Here is a 16,560-nt window from a genome sequence, read left to right on the forward strand (position 1 = left end):
TGCTATGCATGTACTCAATTTAGTAGAAGAATGAAATCTTAAGAATGTAGAAGACAATGGTGTGTTAATGAGAGGTAGCTAAGAGATGTAGATTAGAACATGATTAAGTCAATGGGTAGAAACAATAGTGGCAGGATGTACGTGTGATACGCAACTATAGACTGATTGCATATGCTAATGCAACTGGACCAGGAGATTGCTATAAAGAATGCTGTGTCCAAAGGATGGGGGGGGGGGAGGGAATCAGCGACTAGTTCAATGACTGTCTCAGCTTTGATTTGCAAATTAAAGTTTAACCCTTCTTGAAGAATCTTCTCTGTCTCCTGGTCATTTGTGGGGCACGAGAAACCACGACACTCCCAACAAATATAAAACATCTGAAAGATTTAATATCCACCAGCGTTGCTGAGCCATTCAAGAACTTACAAAAATGATTTCCAGGTCCAGGATAATGATGTCCTTTGTATGCAGCCATCAACCCAGGATTAATTCCAATCTAAAACAGACAATAAGCTCAGTACATTATAATTATTAATTATAATTGGTATGTAATGAAAACTAAACATACAAAACTAAAATACCCAATAATTGGCTTTCTTCATTAACAATAGCAACATTTAAAAGATATTTACATAAATACATGGATAGGAAAGGTTTATAGGGGTATGGACCCTTTAGGACTGACTAGCTTAGGTGGTCAGCATAGGACAGTTGCATGTTATATTATCTGATTGATCTTAAGCCTGCATCTCTAACATGGAACAAGTTAGCTGAAGGACTTGATTTTGTGTTGAACGCATCCATTACAACTGCATGTGATTATTATGCACAAAGTACTCTGTAACATCCCTGAAGATTTTGCTGGTCTGGCCAGTACTTTTGATCAACAATACATTCCACATTGAGATCACTACAGCTGAGCCCAATGCTGTCGCCAGTGAGCACTCCCCGTACCAAAAAGGGGAAAGCCAAGGATAAGCTTTCATTTCCGATCTGTATGTTATCCTGGACCTAGCTGAAGTCCTCCTTGAGTTGAAGGCTTCCTATGGAATTTTTGTCCAAAATATTTAAGACATATAAGTTCATTCAAGATATTAGCCCAAAGTTTAAATGATTGGATCAAACCAATGTCAAAAACTGACAGAAGGGGCAATGCTGGACTACTGGTGCTTTAAAACCAGTCACCTTGGGCAGGTGGGGCTCTCCATCCTTGGTTGGCAGTTCACCTAGAAGGAAAACTCTGATCTCAAACCTCCACTGCCTTGTGGCTATACCCACTCATAGGGAAAGTTTCAAGGGTAAACCATGAGGAAAATTCCTGAGCTGAAGTCCCTAAGGCAGTCCTACACTGAGCTTAATGCTGACTGCCACTGATGCCAAACTATCAGTCTCTGCCATCCCAGTGGATTCATCAGCTGTGTGGAGAGGGGAAACCTGCTACAAGGGCAAGTTTGCTCTCCATAATCATACCCCGGTTTGTGTATTACAGACAGTTGGGTTGCAACATCCATGGCTGACCCCGACTAACAGAAGGCCTTTCAATTGCATATGTGATGATGCTTGCAATTTACACCATTAGAGTAAGGAAGCACCTGGGTTTCCCTGTGCTTTAGGAGAAGCTTGTTTAGAGAAACTACAGCTGCTGTTTTACAACTAACAAAATATTGTATTTATGAAATGTCCCAACACAGTTCCCAAGATCACAACAAAAAAAATAAATCTGCACATTGCTGTGCAAGGAGACACTGAAATAGATTTGGTTACAGACACCTTTTAAGTATCATCTTAACAGGAAAAGAGAGAAGTAGCCAGATGTACAGAGGAATCTATCAAGGCACTGGCAGCTGAAGACAGGATGCAAACTGTGATGGAATTAAATCTGGAGATAACTAGTTCAAGGAACACAGGTTTGAGTACTTTCCCCTTTGAATTCATTGTCTTTCAATCATCCCCTAAATTCACCCTCCAAATTAACCTCATAACCTGTATTCATCACCACTCCATGAACGTAAGACCAAAAGACACAAGAGCAGAATTAAGCCATTTGGCCCATCAAGTCTCCTCTGCTGTTCCATTATGGCTGATATATTATCCATCTCAATCCCATTCTACTGCCTTCTCCCCATAACCTTTGATGACCCTACTAATCAAAAACCTATCAACCTCACTTTAAATATATCCAATGACTCGGCCTCCACAACCATCTGTGGCAATGAATTCCACTGATTTACCATTCTCTGGCTAAAGAAATTCCTTCTCATCTCCGTTCTAAATGGACATCCTTCTTTTCTGAGGCTGCGCCCACTGGTGCTAGACTTACCCACAACAGGAAGCATCCTCTCCACATCCATGCAATCTAGGTCTTTCAAAATTCAATAGATTTCAATGAGATTCCCCCTCGTTCTTCTAAACTCTAGCAAGTACAAGCCGAGCGCCATCAAATACTCATGTTAATCCTTTCATTTCCTGAATCATTCTCTGGAACCTCTCCTATGATAGCACATCTTTTAGATAAAGGCCCAAATCTACTCACAATATTGCAAGTGTGGTCTGACCAATGTCTTATAAGACTCAGGATTATATTCTTTCTTTTATATTCTACTCCTCTTGAAATGAATGCTATTATTGCATTTGCCTTCCGTACTATTGACTCAACCTGCAAGTTAACCTTTAGGGAATTCTGATGAGGTCTCCCAAGACCCTTTGCACCTCTGATTTTTGAATTTTCTCCGTTTAGGAAATAGTCCATGCCTTTATTCCTTCGAAGTACAGGCAGTCCCTGGGTTACGTACGAGTTCCGTTCCTGAGTCCGTCTTTAAGTCAGATTTGTACGCAAGTCGGAACAAGTACATTCGGTATTATTTAGCGTCATTTAGTCAAACGTTTGTCTTAGTACATAGTATATATTTTACCTTTCTATGCATACAAAACACTTAAGAAATGTATGTATTCCAACAATTAAACCACTGCGTTGCTTAGTAATAATTATAGCTTTCATCTGGGCAGGGCCTTTCACATGCTCCATTATTCTCACTTTATCCATTATCCTTTAAAATTGTTCCGATCGTTGACCGACTGTAGCCTAACGCTTTTCCAATGACTGATGGCGTTTCACCTCTTCCCAAACGCTTTATTATTTCCACTTTATTTTCAAATGTGATCGCTTCCCGTCAATGGAACAGAAACACTGTGGGCGGCGGGTCCCGACCTGCGCTGGCTCGAGGTCCGCTGGGTCCTAAGGACCACAGCACTGAATTCCCCGGGTGCTAAACTGCACCGCACTGAGACAGGTTAAATGGGACAAGTGAGGGCTGTGCTGGGTTTGGGTATTTGATCCTCCACAATATTCTGCGTGGGAATTTAAACTGGAGGTGGCAGTGTTTTTTGTTACGAGGTCAAGTTGCGAGCTCGACATCAACCCGACACGGATGATACGGGAGTCACTGGATCGACATCAACCTGGCATGGGAGCAGTCTGTCACTAAATTGAACTTGGGACCCTCCGTTCTTCAGCCCGGTGCTGATCTGGGTGCGCCACCAGCCGACTGGAACGGGGGGGGGGGGGGGGGGTGTCAGGGTGAATCTTATTAAGAAAAATTTAAGCCAAATACAAAGTTAAACACTCAACACAGTGTCAACAGCAACTACTTAAAATGACGGACGGCGCTCTCCTTCCTCGGTTCATAAGTACGAGTTGTCTATAAGTCAGACGTTCGTAACTTGGGGACTGCCTGTACATGACCATACGCTTCCCAACACTGTATTCCATCAGCCAGTCGTCTGCAAACTTGGCCACAAAGCCACCAATTCCGTCATCCAAATTATTAGGGTGAAATGAAGTGGTCTTAGCACCAACCCTTACATAATACCACTAATCACTGGCAACCAACCAGAAAAGGCCTTCTGCCAGTCAGCCAATCTTCTATCTTTTCTGTAATATCATGAGCTCTATCTTAAGTCAGTGGTCCCCAACCTCCGGGCCGTGGCGACCACTGTCTTAAGTAACCTCAAGTGGGGCACCTTGTCAAAGGCCTCCTGAAAATCCAAGTAAACATCCATCTACTCTCTTTTGTTTCTCTCTGCCAGTTATTTCCTCAAACAGTTTCAACAGATTTGTCAGGCAAGATTTCCCCTTAAGGAATCTATGCCGACTTTGGCCTATTTTATCTCCTAGAGAACACATCCTTAATAATGGACCTTGTCATTTTCGTCCAAGAGACAGGACTGGATGTGGAGATCAGGTTTAACTGCATCTGATCCCCTCTGATCAAGTTTTCACCCGTCACAGAACCAAAGCTCTCTTAAAAATCACTTGGCATTCTACATTATTATGTAAAAGGAAAATTTTCCTTCATTTTTCTTTACCTATCTGCAAACGATGACAAGTCAACTGCACTATCTCCTCCAATATTTTATCCCGCTCTTGTTTGGCTGGGTAGGATGGGACCTGTGGCTCTGTTCTTATCTACACAGTAGTAGTCTATACTATTTTCTCTTTCTGTTTCCATGCCTGTTATCTTTGAAGACATCTGAAGGATCTATCCCCACCTCCTTCTCACTTGTAATGTCATCCAGAGATGTAGGGTCAATATGAACATGTACTGCAGTGCAACCCAAGTTTTCCTCACTACCACTCCTTCACTGTCAATTGAAACTGTGAGGCTGGTGTAACCCCTGGGTCGCCTCAGGCATCGCTCAAACTCGTTCTAGTCTAGGGGGAGCAGCCTTCGGCCCCGCCAAACTGGGTAATCAGCTGGTGTGGATGCTGTGTGATGTCCCCGCCTCGCTCAAAAAACAGACAGTACACCTTATGCGATTAAATGAGTACAATTTATAAAGATTACTATAACTAAGCGATTACTAACGATACAGTATATATGAATAAGAGAAAAAAAAGAAAAGGCGCCAAACTTATCAAAGTCCAAACCACTTCGTGCACAACCGTTGGAGCTCAATTACTGAAGTCTTCTGGTATTCGATCCCCTCCGAATTTCTCGACCCGCCTCCTGGGACCCCCACGGTGGTCAACCAGTCGCTCCACACTCCTCTGTCTCCGTCTCCTCTCATCACCGAAAACCTTGGGCCGGGGACCCCCGCTCGGGGTCCGTACCGTCGCCCAGCTTCCAGCACCCCGTCCTCTCTCTCTCACTCCATCGCGCCGACTCCCCAAAACCCCCACCAACAATCAGTTTATAGTCCCAAACAAGCTTCCAGCACTTATCATAACAAAGACGCTAGCATTCCTACTATTAACACAGGCGCCAGCATTCCTACTTTTAACAAAACAAAGACGTCATTTTGATTACATACACAGTAACAAAGAAAAAGAAAAAAACCCCTGTTACACTGGTTATCTGTAATAAGTACCAAATACATTATCTTTAGTCCCCATCACGAACTCCATTTTCTAGTTCATTATATCTTCTTATATCAGAGGCTATGTCAAACTGCTTAGTACTTTGATTTTATTCTGAAGCTACTAACCACATATCCGTAATTCACTGTTGACTCATATAATTAGGCTCTGCCTTATTCAAGCTAATCTGCTAAAATATTTTTTATTGTTTTTACATCTGAACTATTCTAGAACATTCCAGCCCATTCTTTCCCTCATTTCATCCTGGGTGAAGCTGAGACCATTAAAAAACTTGCTCCTCAGGTCCTATTCACTAAATGCCATTGGGTTTGCTAATTCAGCTGCACACAAGTTATATCTTGATCTTAAAAACTTATCCTTGTTTCAAATCCTTAATCTCACTTTTCCCTCTCTGTGACTGGTTCAATTTGCAGAGGTATGAAATGCTGAGGTGAAGGGGGTGGCCACGGATACAGCTTACACAGCTGTTAAGTTTGGAGGGTAAAATAATTAGAAAAAGGCAAGCACCATGAAGTGTTCACGTTGTGGATCCCTAATATCATAATGTCACATCTTGGATCTTGCCAGCAGGATATCAGCCTACCAATTAAAAACTGATTCAGGCTTGGTTTTATGAGGCAAGATCACAATAAATCTCTATCCTTATTTCAAGCAGAATAATAGAAAAGGAAATTGAAGGATTGGTCCAAACCAGATAGCTTAGGGACTACTTTAATAATTTAAAAATTATTTTTAAAGCTCCACTATTAAGTTTAAATTCAGTTTATTGTCATTCAACCATACACATTTATACCACCAAATGAAAAAATATTCTTCCAGAATAAGGTGCCCAACACAGTATATATACCTCTCACAGAACACAGTTATATTACCACAAATAAATTGATAAATAATAAGGTGCATTTATGACACACATTAAAAAGTAAACAATATATCATTACTGGCAGTTTTTAAGCGGTCAAACCTGGGTGGTGGCGGGGAGTTCTTATGGCCTGAGGGAGACGGAATGTTATGATTAAGTTGTATAAGATGTTGGCAAGACCATATTTGAATATTGTGTGCAGTTCTGGTGAGACTAGAACTAGAGGTAATAGGTTCAGGGTAAAAGGTGAAACATCTAAGGGGAACATGAGGAGGCAGTACTTTATTCAGAGGTTTGTGTGAGTATAGAACAAGCTACTCGCTGAAGTGGTGGATGTGGGTTTGATGCCAAAAGTTGAGAGAAGTTTGTATGGATGGAAGGGGTGTGGAGGGCATTGGGACTAGGCAGAATATAGTTTGGAACAGACTACACATAGGCCAAAGGGCCTGTTTCTGTGCTGCAGTGCTCTATGACTCTAAGAACATGAACACTAAACTCTGACTGTTGAATTTAAAACTTGTGGGCTTCTGGACTTTGCTTATCTCCGGCATTGTTTATAACAGGAATCAATACCAGCCAAAGGTCTGTACAGAGAAGTACATCTCTAAGTATTTAGTATTTTAATTAGCGAGAGTGTTACTGCATTAGTGACATGAATAAAAAAGAGCTGGGATTCAAAACCAAATACTGAACAGCAATCAGAAGATCATTAGCACCCCTAAGTGGCAATTAGGGCAGTCGCAGCAAAGCCCAGAAATGTCATGCAAACGCACCCAGTCAACTAAATATAGAGGTTATGTTTCTACCACTGCATCTAGTCATCAAAGAAATCAGTACAGTTCCATCTTTCACTTATGCCAGGAAATGCAATATTTCATGTTTACAAATTCAGTCCATTTATTCAAGCATCAGCATAAGAATTTTACTTTATGCTTTCTAATCAGTGTAGGATTGTTATACAGATTATATATGAACTAAGTTAACATTTTTTGTGATTAGATAGAGGAACTTGTTTCATAAGGTACCAATCATAGTTAGACACAGGGTCAAAGAACTGGAGAATATGATATTTTATATTCTTGTTCAAGAGAGTGAGAATAAATGAAGAAAATGCAAATCAGTGAATTTAACTACAGCAGTGGTTAGAAGCAATATTACAATTTTAAAAATACTTAGATGAGTATGGACTAAAGTCAGCAGTGATTTGTAAAAGGTAAATCACATTTAGTCTTTTTCTTGATGAGCTAATAGTGATTGATGGGGTAATGCAGATGATGTGTTGTGAGTGGACTGGAGGAAGATGGACTATAGACCACAGTTAACAACCTGAATTCAACTGCACACTGAAGAATTTAAAAATTAGACCATACAAAACTATAAGTACAGTGAACACTAAAGTGTATGATAAGAAAAAAGTAGAATTGTAGCGATGTACTATATACAGAGCTAGAGACGACACGCAGTCGGTAAGTCGTTTCGAGACTAGTTTATTCAAACTTCATGGCGCTGGCATTTAAATCCCTAGTGCCCGCCCTTTCCGGGCGGAAATGACATCAGAGTTGCATTACCAAAGTCTCCCCCCGCGCACTGGCTATTTGTGAGCCGGTTTGCCTGCGCAGAAAGTGGGTCGCCACATAACCCCCCCCCCCCCCCCCCCCCCAGAACCAGCGATACACCCCCAAATGCCCACAGTCTGGATCAGCCTCCGAATGGGAGGTCTGCCACTGCGCTGCGGTGCTTGAACCTCAACCGGCTGCGCCAAGTCCACATGGGCTGGTTTGAGTCGGTCCACCGTGAAAACCTCCTCTTTCCCCCCCAATGTCCAGAACGTACGTGGACCCGTTGTTGTTGATCACCTTGAACAGCCCCTTGTACGGCCGCTGTAGCGGTTGGTGCCCGGTGTCCGCTCCTTCGTACAAACACAAACTTACAGTCCTGCAGGTCTTTGGGTACATGGGTCGGGGTCCCTCCGTGCTGTGAAGTTGGTACGGGGTCCAGGTTGCTGAGCCTTTCGCGTAGCCTGTCCAGGACTGCTGCGGGTTCTTCCTCTTGCCCCCTTGGGGCTGGTATGAACTCTCCCGGGACGGCCAGGGGCGCGCCGTACACCAACTCGGCCAACGAGGCGTGCAAATCCTCTTTGGGTGCTGTGCAAATTCCAAGCAGGACCCAGGGAAGCTCGTCCACCCAGTTAGGTCCTCTCAGGCGGGCCATGAGAGCCGACTTCAAGTGACAGTGGAAGCGTTCCACTAGTCCGTTCGACTGTGGGTGGTAGGCAGTTGTGTGGTGTAGCTGCGTTCCCAACAGGCTGGCCACAGCTGACCACAGGCTGGAGGTGAACTGGGCGCCTCTATTGGAGGTAATGTGGGCCGGTACCCTAATGCGTGCTACCCAGGTTGCAATCAGTGCTCGGGGGCAGGAATCGGCAGATGTGTCGGTGAGTGGGACCGCCTCTGGCCACCTTGTGAACCGGACTACCATAGTTAGGAGGTACCGCGCTCCTCGGGACACTGGTAGGGGGCCCACGATATCCACATGAATGTGGTTGAACCTCCGGTGGGTGGGTTCGAACTGCTGCGGCGGGGCTTTAGTGTGCCGCTGCACCTTGGCTGTTTGGCACTGCGCGCACGTTCTGGCCCATTCACTGACCTGCTTGCGAAGTCCGTGCCACGCGAACTTGCTGGAGACCAGCCGGACGGTTGTCCTGATAGATGGGTGCGCCAAATCGTGTATGGAGTCAAAAACTCGCCGCCTCCAGGCTGCCGGGATGATGGGGCGAGGTTGGCCGGTAGCCACGTTGCACAGGAGGGTCCTATCACCTGGGCCTACAAGAAAGTCCTGCAGCTGCAAACCTGAGACTGCAGTCCTGTAGCTGGGCATCTCGTCGTCTGCCTGCTGCACCTCTGCCAGTGCTGCATAGTCCACCCCCAGGGACAGGGCCTGGACAACTGGTCTGGAGAGTGCGTCCGCCGCGACGTTGTCCTTTCCCGAGACATGCTGGATGTCCGTCGTGTACTCGGAGATGTAGGACAGATGTCACTGCTGGCGAGCCGACCAGGGATCAGACACCTTCATAAACGCGGTGAACGGCCTGCCTTCTAAGAAGTACCTGAAATGCCGGATTGCCAGATACAGTGCTAACAGCTCCCGGTCGAAAGCACTGTACTTGAGTTCGGGTGGTCGTAGGTGCTTGCTGAAGAACTCCAGGGGTTGCCAGCGCCCCTCGATGAGCTGCTCCAACACCCCACCGACTGCTGTGTCGGATGCGTCCACCATGAGGGCGGTCGGAACGTCCGTTCTGGGGTGCACCAGCATCGCGGCATCTGCCAAGGCTTCCTTGGCTTTAACAAAAGCGGCCGCAGCCTCATCGTCCCACGTAATGTCCTTGCCTTTACCCGACATCAGGGTGTACAAAGGGCGCATGATACGGGCTGCTGAGGGGAGGAAACGGTGGTAGAAGTTCACCATACCAACGAACTCCTGTAGGCCTTTGACCGTGTTGGGCCGGGCAAAGTGGCGGATCGCGTCTACCTTGGCGGGCAGAGGTGTTGCCCCGTCTTTGGTAATCCTGTAGCCCAGGAAGTCGATGGTATCGAGACTGAACTGGCATTTGGCCGGGCTGATCGTGAGGCTGAAATCACTCAGGCCGGAGTAGAGCTGGTGGAGGTGGGACAGATGCTCCTGGCGACTACTGCTAGTATAAGGATGTCGTCCAAATAGATGAACGCAAAGTCCAGGTTGCGTCCCACCGCATCCATTAGCCGCTGGAACGTCTGTGAGGCATTCAGAGGAACTCAAACAGGGTGATAAGTGCTGTTTTGGGGATGTCTTCAGGGTGCACCGGGACTTGATGGTATCCCCGGACGAGGTCTACTTTGGAAAATATTCTTGCCTCGTGCAGGTTTGCTGCAAAGTCCTGTATGTGCGGCACGGGGTAGCAGTCTGGAGTTGTAGCCTTGTTCAGTCTGCGGTAGTTGCCGCATGGTCTCCAACCCCCAGCTGCTTTGGGCACCATGTGCAGGGGGGAGGCCCATGGGCTGTCAGACCTCCGTACAATTCCCAATTCCTCCATCCTCTTGAACTCCTCCTTCCCCAGGCAGAGCTTTTCCGGGGGGAGCCTTCGTGCGCGGGCGTGAAGGGGTGGTCCCTTGGTCGGGATGTGGTGCTGAACCCCGTGTCTGGGTATGGCTGCCGTGAACTGCGGTGCCAGAATTGATGGAAAGTCCGCCAGGATACTGGTGAATTCGTTGTCCGACAGCGTGATGGAGTCCAGGTGTGGGGCCGGCAACTTGGCTTCACCCAGGGAGAATGTCTGGAAAGTCTCCGCATGTACCAGTCTTTTCCCTTGCAAGTTGACCAGCAGGCTGTGAGCTCGCAAGAAGTCCGCCTCCAGGAGTGGTTGGGCCACGGCGGCCAGTGTGAAGTCCCATGTGAACCGGCTGGCGCCGAACTGCAGCTGCACTGTGCGGGTGCCATAGGTCCATATCATGCTGCCGTTTACGGCTCTCAGGGTGGGTCCCGGCTTCCTGTTGCGGGTGTTGTACCCTGTTGGGGGCAAGACGCTGATTTCCGCTCCAGTGTCAACCAAGAAACGGCGTCCCGACTGTTTGTCGCAGACATACAAGAGGCTAACCTGGTGGCCAGCCGCCATAGTCATTAGCGGCAGCTGGCCCTGGCCCTTGCAGGGCAGGCAACAACGGCTGACTTTTGTGCCCCATCGCTGGTGGTAGAAACACCACTGTTCACTGGCCTCCTCACTCCTGCCTCTGTGTTGTGTGCACCCCCCTGCCGGGCCTGGTCTGGTCTGCTGTTGGGCGTGTGGCCTGGTAATCTGACCGATGGATGCCACGCTCTCCCTCTTGGCTTTCCACAGCACGTCTGACCAGGCTGCCACCTTCCGGGGGTCGCTGGAATCTGCGCCGGCCAGCAGCAGATGTATGTCCTCGGGCAGTTGCTCTAGGAACGCTTGCTCGAACATGAGGCGGGGCTTGTGTCCGTCAGCCAGGGCCAGCATCTTGTTCATCAATGCTGACGGTTAGTCTGTCTCCCAAACCGTCCAGGTGAAGCAGATGGGCTCATGCTGCGAGAGGCCAAAGGTCCCAATGAGCAGCGCTTTGAATGCTTCATGTTTGCCTTCTTCCGGGGGCGACTGTATGAAATCCGCAACCTGGGCGGCCGTCTGCTCATCATGTGGTAGTAACGCGTGGAATCAGAGGATATCTGCCGAATCTGGAACTGGGCTTCTGCTTGGCTAAACTACACGCGTGGTCGTAGCGTCCAGAAAGTCGGCAGTTTTAGCAAAACTGCGTGAACAGATGAAGAGTCGGTCATCTTTGGTCCAAATACCGTTTGGACCGTCAGGGTTACCAATGTAGCGATGTACTACATACAGAGCTAGAGACGACACGCAGTCGGTAAGTCGTTTCAAGACTAGTTTATTCAAACTTCGCGGCGCTGGCATTTAATCCCTAGTGCCCGCCCTCTCCGGGCGGAAATGACATCAGAGGTGCATTACCAAAGTCTCCCCTCGCACGCTGGCTACTTGTGAGCCGGTTCACCTGCGCAGAAAGTGGGTCGCCACAATATGATAATAAAGACGTGCAGTAACTGGGAAACCTGTGTGTATAAAGCTTTAAAAGTGGCAAAGCACACTGAGAGAAGTTAAAAGCAAAGCAATTGGAATCTCAAACTTCGAAAAGGAACATGTATTATAAAACTAATGTTATTGAATTGAAAGGCAACACGAGTGAATCTGTAGATGCTGGAAATAAATAAAAACACAAAATGCTGGCAGAACTCAGCAGGCCAGACAGCATCTATGGGAGGAGGTAGTGATGATGTTTCGCGCCGAAACCCTTCATCAGGAGAATTGACTTTATTTCTTACATCCATCATGTACATGAGTAAAAATCTTTACCGTACGTGTCCGTCTAAATGTGCAATCATAGTACGGGTAATTTATAATAAATAGAACAGTCAATGTAACATATAAATAAACTCAAATTAGCGTGAGTTAATCAGTCTGATGGCCTGGTGGAAGAAGCTGTCCCCGGAGCCTGTTGGTTCTGGCTTTTATGCTGTGGTATTGTTTCCTGGATGGTAGCAGCTGGAATAGATAGTGGTTGGGGTGACTCAGGTCCCCAGTTATCCTTCAGGCCCTTTTTTCACACCTGTCTTTGTAAATGTCCTGAATCACGGGAAGTTCACAACTACAGGTGCGCTGGGTTGTCCACACCACTCTCTGCAGAGTCCTGTGATTAAGGGAGGTACAGTTTCCATACCAGGCAGTGATGCAGCCAGTCAAGATGCTCTCAATTGTGCCCCAGTACAAAGTTCTTAGGATTTGGGGCCCATACCAAACTTCCTCAACCGTCTGAGGTGAAAGAGGCGCTGTTGTGCCCTTTTCACCACACAGCTGGTGTGCACAGACCACGTGAGGTTCTCGGTGATGTGGATGTCGAGGAACTTAAAGCTGTGTACCCTCTCAACCCCAGATCCATTGATGTCAATAGGGGTTAGCCCATCTCCATTCCTCCTATAATCTACAATCAGCTCCTTTGTTCTTGCGACATAGAGGGAGAGGTTGTTTTTTTGACAGCAGTGTCAGAGAGATGACTTCTTCCCTGTAGGCCACCTCGTTATTGTTTGAGATTAAGCCAATCAATGTACTGTCATTGGCAAATTTACTTAGCAGATCAGAGCTGTGGGTGGTGATAGTCATGGGTATACAGGGAGTAAAGAAGGGGACTTAGTACACAACCCTGAGGGGCTCCTGTGTTGAGAGTCAGAGGGGTGGAGGTGAGCAAGCCCACTCTTACCACCTGCTGGCAAACTGACAGGAAGTCCAGGATCCAGCTACACAAGGCAGGGTCAAGGCCAGGGTCTCTGAGCTTCCTGTCGAGCCTGGATGGAATTATGGTGTTGAATGCTGAACTGTCGTCCAAGAACAGCATTCTCACATTAGCATCCTTCTTCTCTGTTATAACAAAACCCAGTGATTCAACCACAACAGGAATACTGCATTCTATTCTGTAGTTGCACTTTAGGGCAAAGGGCAGCAATGTACTAACCTAGTTTCAGGGATGAAGGCAGTGTTACAAGGAAAGGCTATATAAACTGAATTGTTCTGAAAGAAGATGTGAAAGGGGTGTTCAAAACAATGTTTTCAGACAGAGTAGAATGGGCACATCTAGAAACTAGCATTCAGAATGCATTTCCTAAAAGGATAAAGATGATAGATTCAATCGTAGCGTTCAGAAGAGAAATGAATCAGTACTTAAAAATAAGCCAGATTGCAAGTCTTCAGAGAAAGGGAGGAGAGTGATACCAGCTACATTCCTGATTCAGAGATCTGACAGGGACTCAGTTGTGCACAAAGCAGTTTAAAAAAAAATGATGAGTGTTAAGTCCTGTAAGAATTTTAGAAGTTTCAATGAGATTGTCTCTTGTGTTTCTGAAATCTGGAATACAGGGCAGTGTAGTCAATTGCTTTGTATGGCAGATCTAAACATTGCGGTGATACTTGCAGGCTGCACCCAGCATATACTTGGGTGTGTTGGTTGTTAATGCAAACAGCACATTTCACTGTGTTTTGATGTACCCGAATCTGAGACCATCATTTCAGGAACCAATCCAGTGATTCATCATTGCACTCAATCATGACAGGTATATCCTCATAGGAAAGGAGACCAAACTGAACACAATACTCCATTTGTGATCTCAAGTTGCAGGAAAATTGCAACAAATCTGCTAAGTAATTGCTAATAAAATTGCAGGAAGGTGCCTATACTCTGATTCTCGTCAACGTCCCACTTGCTGCACCTGTACGTTAACTTTCAGCGACTGGTGTACAGAGAACACGAGTTCCTTGGAACATCAAATTAACTGAAAAACACTGCTTTTCTGTTTTGTGCACCACAGTAGACCACCTCACATTTCCACTTGTAGGAAGGATGCTTCCCACAGGTGAGGAATGTAGAATTAGTGGTACACTCTCAGCATAAGGGCTATACCTTTAGACTGAGAGGAGGGAATTCTATACTCTGGAGGATTGGTCTTGAACTTATTTCTTCAGGAACTTCTTTGAAATTAAAAATTGATCATGAATAATCTTATGAGCATTTAACCAAGTCCAAAACTACAAAGAGCACATCTATAAGAAGCACTGTCTCAGGAAAGCAGCATCCATCATCAAGGAACCCCACCATCCAGGCCATGCTCTCTTCTCGCTGCCGCCAGCAGGAAGGAGGTACAGGAGCCTTAGGTCCCACACAACCAGTTCAGGAACAGTTGTTAACTCTCAACTATCAGGCTCTTGGATCAAGAGAGATAACTTCACTCACCCCCAACGCTGAACTAATTCCACAGACTATGGACTCACTTTCAAAGACTCTACAACTCATATTTTTGATATTTATTACTTGTTACTACTTTGCTTATTTTTGTATTCCCACAATTTGTCACCTTTTGCACATTGGCTGCCTGTATCTTTGTTGTGTGCAGATTTTCATTGATTCTATTGTGCTTCTTACTGTGAATGGCCACAAGAAAATGAATCACAGGGTAGTATATGGTGACATTTACTTTGAACTTAGAACTCTGAAATAAAATTCAGGAGAAACATTACTTACAATCACGATGTCCAAGCCATAGGTTAATATATCTGGTAAGGTTTTTGTCAAAAGCTCAGCTTCTGTTGTTCCGTTGAAGCGATCAATTTTTCTCTTCACGGTTTTAAAAGAATCTGTGATTTTCTCTTGCTTTCCCCCTGATTTTGCTTCTGTTTTGGCTCGCTTAGTTCCTGCTCCCTCAGATTTCTTTTGCTGTGTTCCTGCTGGTCTTCCTCTTTTTCGTTTTGGAGCTGCTGAACAAACACATCACCAAGTTTTGAATTACTCCTCTCTTGCTGTAATATCAGTCACCATTGCTTCATTTATCTCATAGCTCACTGGCAGTTTTGACAATACTCTGGAGTCCACTCTTGACTTTAAAAGTACTTTACATTACTAGAATAGTTTCCGCTCAATGAATATTAAAATTACTTTCTAAATGCATAATCAACTGAACATTTGGTTTGGCAGTCTGAGGTACCCACCTGCTCCAAGAATGTTGTAACCTGCCTCATCGTTCATTAACACTTACATCCACTGTGATGAAACATAGCAACACTTGCGTGAGGAGCGACTTGGATCTGCTACAATTTGCCTACCATCACAACAGGTCCACAGCAAATGCTCATCACTCAACCCTGGAGTATCAGGTTATTAAAGATACTGTACATACATCAGGATGCTCTTCACTGACTACAGGCTTGCATTCAACACTATCATCTCCTCAAAACTAACCAGTAAACTCCAAGACCTTGGCATCAATGCTGCCTTGTGCAACTAGTTCCTTGATTTCCTTGCTTGCAGATCCCAGTCCGTTTGTATTGGCAACAATATCTCCTCCAACATCACCATCACTACATCTGCACCACAAAGCTGTATGCTCAGCCCCTTTCTCTACTCTCTTTATACGGTTGTTGGCCGAATCAAAGATGGTAATGAACCAGCATATAGGAGGGAGATTAAATATCTGGCTGAATAGTACGGTAACAATAAGTTACTTAATGTCAGCAAAACCAAGGAACTAATTCTAAAACTACAGGAGGAGGAAACCAGAGGTCCACAAGCTAGTCTTATCGGGAGATCAGAGATGGAGAGAGTCAACAATTTTAAATTTCTTGGCACTATAATTTCAAAGGATCTGCCCTGAGTCCAGCATGTAAGTGTCATTACAAAGAAGACAAGGCAATGCCTTACTTTTGTAGAAGTTTGCAGATTTGGCAGGTCACCTAAGACTTTGACAGTCTTCTATAGATGCACAGTGGAGAGTATACGGACTGGTTGCATCATGCTCTGGTATGGAAACCCTAATGCCCTTGAATGTAAAAGCCTACAGAAAGTAGTAGATGCAGCCCAGTCCATCACAGTAAAGCCCTCCCCATCACTGAGCACATTCACAAGGAGCGCTGTCACAGGAAAGCAGCATCCTTCATCAAGGGCCAATACCATCTAGGTCATACTCTCTTCTCACTGCTGCCATCAGAAAAGAGGTACAGGGGCCTCAGGACTCACACCACTACTTCAGGAATAATCATAATCCCTCAATCATCGAGCTCTTGAACAGTGTGGATAACTTCACTCATCCCAACACTCAACTGATTCCATAACCTATAGACTCTCTTTCAAGAACTCAACAATTCATGATCTTGATATTTATTGTTTATTATTATTATTATTTGTTTTTTCTCTATTTTGTATTTGCACAATTTGTTGTCTTT

General features: G+C 45.5%; 1 protein-coding gene across 2 annotated transcripts in view; it reads right to left on the reverse strand.

The window, feature by feature from the left end:
- Positions 1-16,560, reverse strand: part of LOC140734611 (G/T mismatch-specific thymine DNA glycosylase-like) — a 40,043-nt gene that overhangs the window by 20,997 nt on the left and 2,486 nt on the right. The window contains exons 3-4 of one of the 2 annotated variants that reach the window (XM_073058822.1): positions 14,867-15,099; positions 427-496 (exon numbers count right to left, since the gene is read on the reverse strand). In XM_073058822.1, the coding sequence (XP_072914923.1) occupies positions 427-496; positions 14,867-15,099 (303 nt within the window). The remainder of the gene's footprint in view (positions 1-426; positions 497-14,866; positions 15,100-16,560) is intronic. The other variant, XM_073058823.1, reaches the window with a different exon arrangement.

Source organism: Hemitrygon akajei, chromosome 10, assembly GCF_048418815.1.
Source record: "Hemitrygon akajei chromosome 10, sHemAka1.3, whole genome shotgun sequence".
Classification (NCBI taxonomy): domain Eukaryota; kingdom Metazoa; phylum Chordata; class Chondrichthyes; order Myliobatiformes; family Dasyatidae; genus Hemitrygon; species Hemitrygon akajei.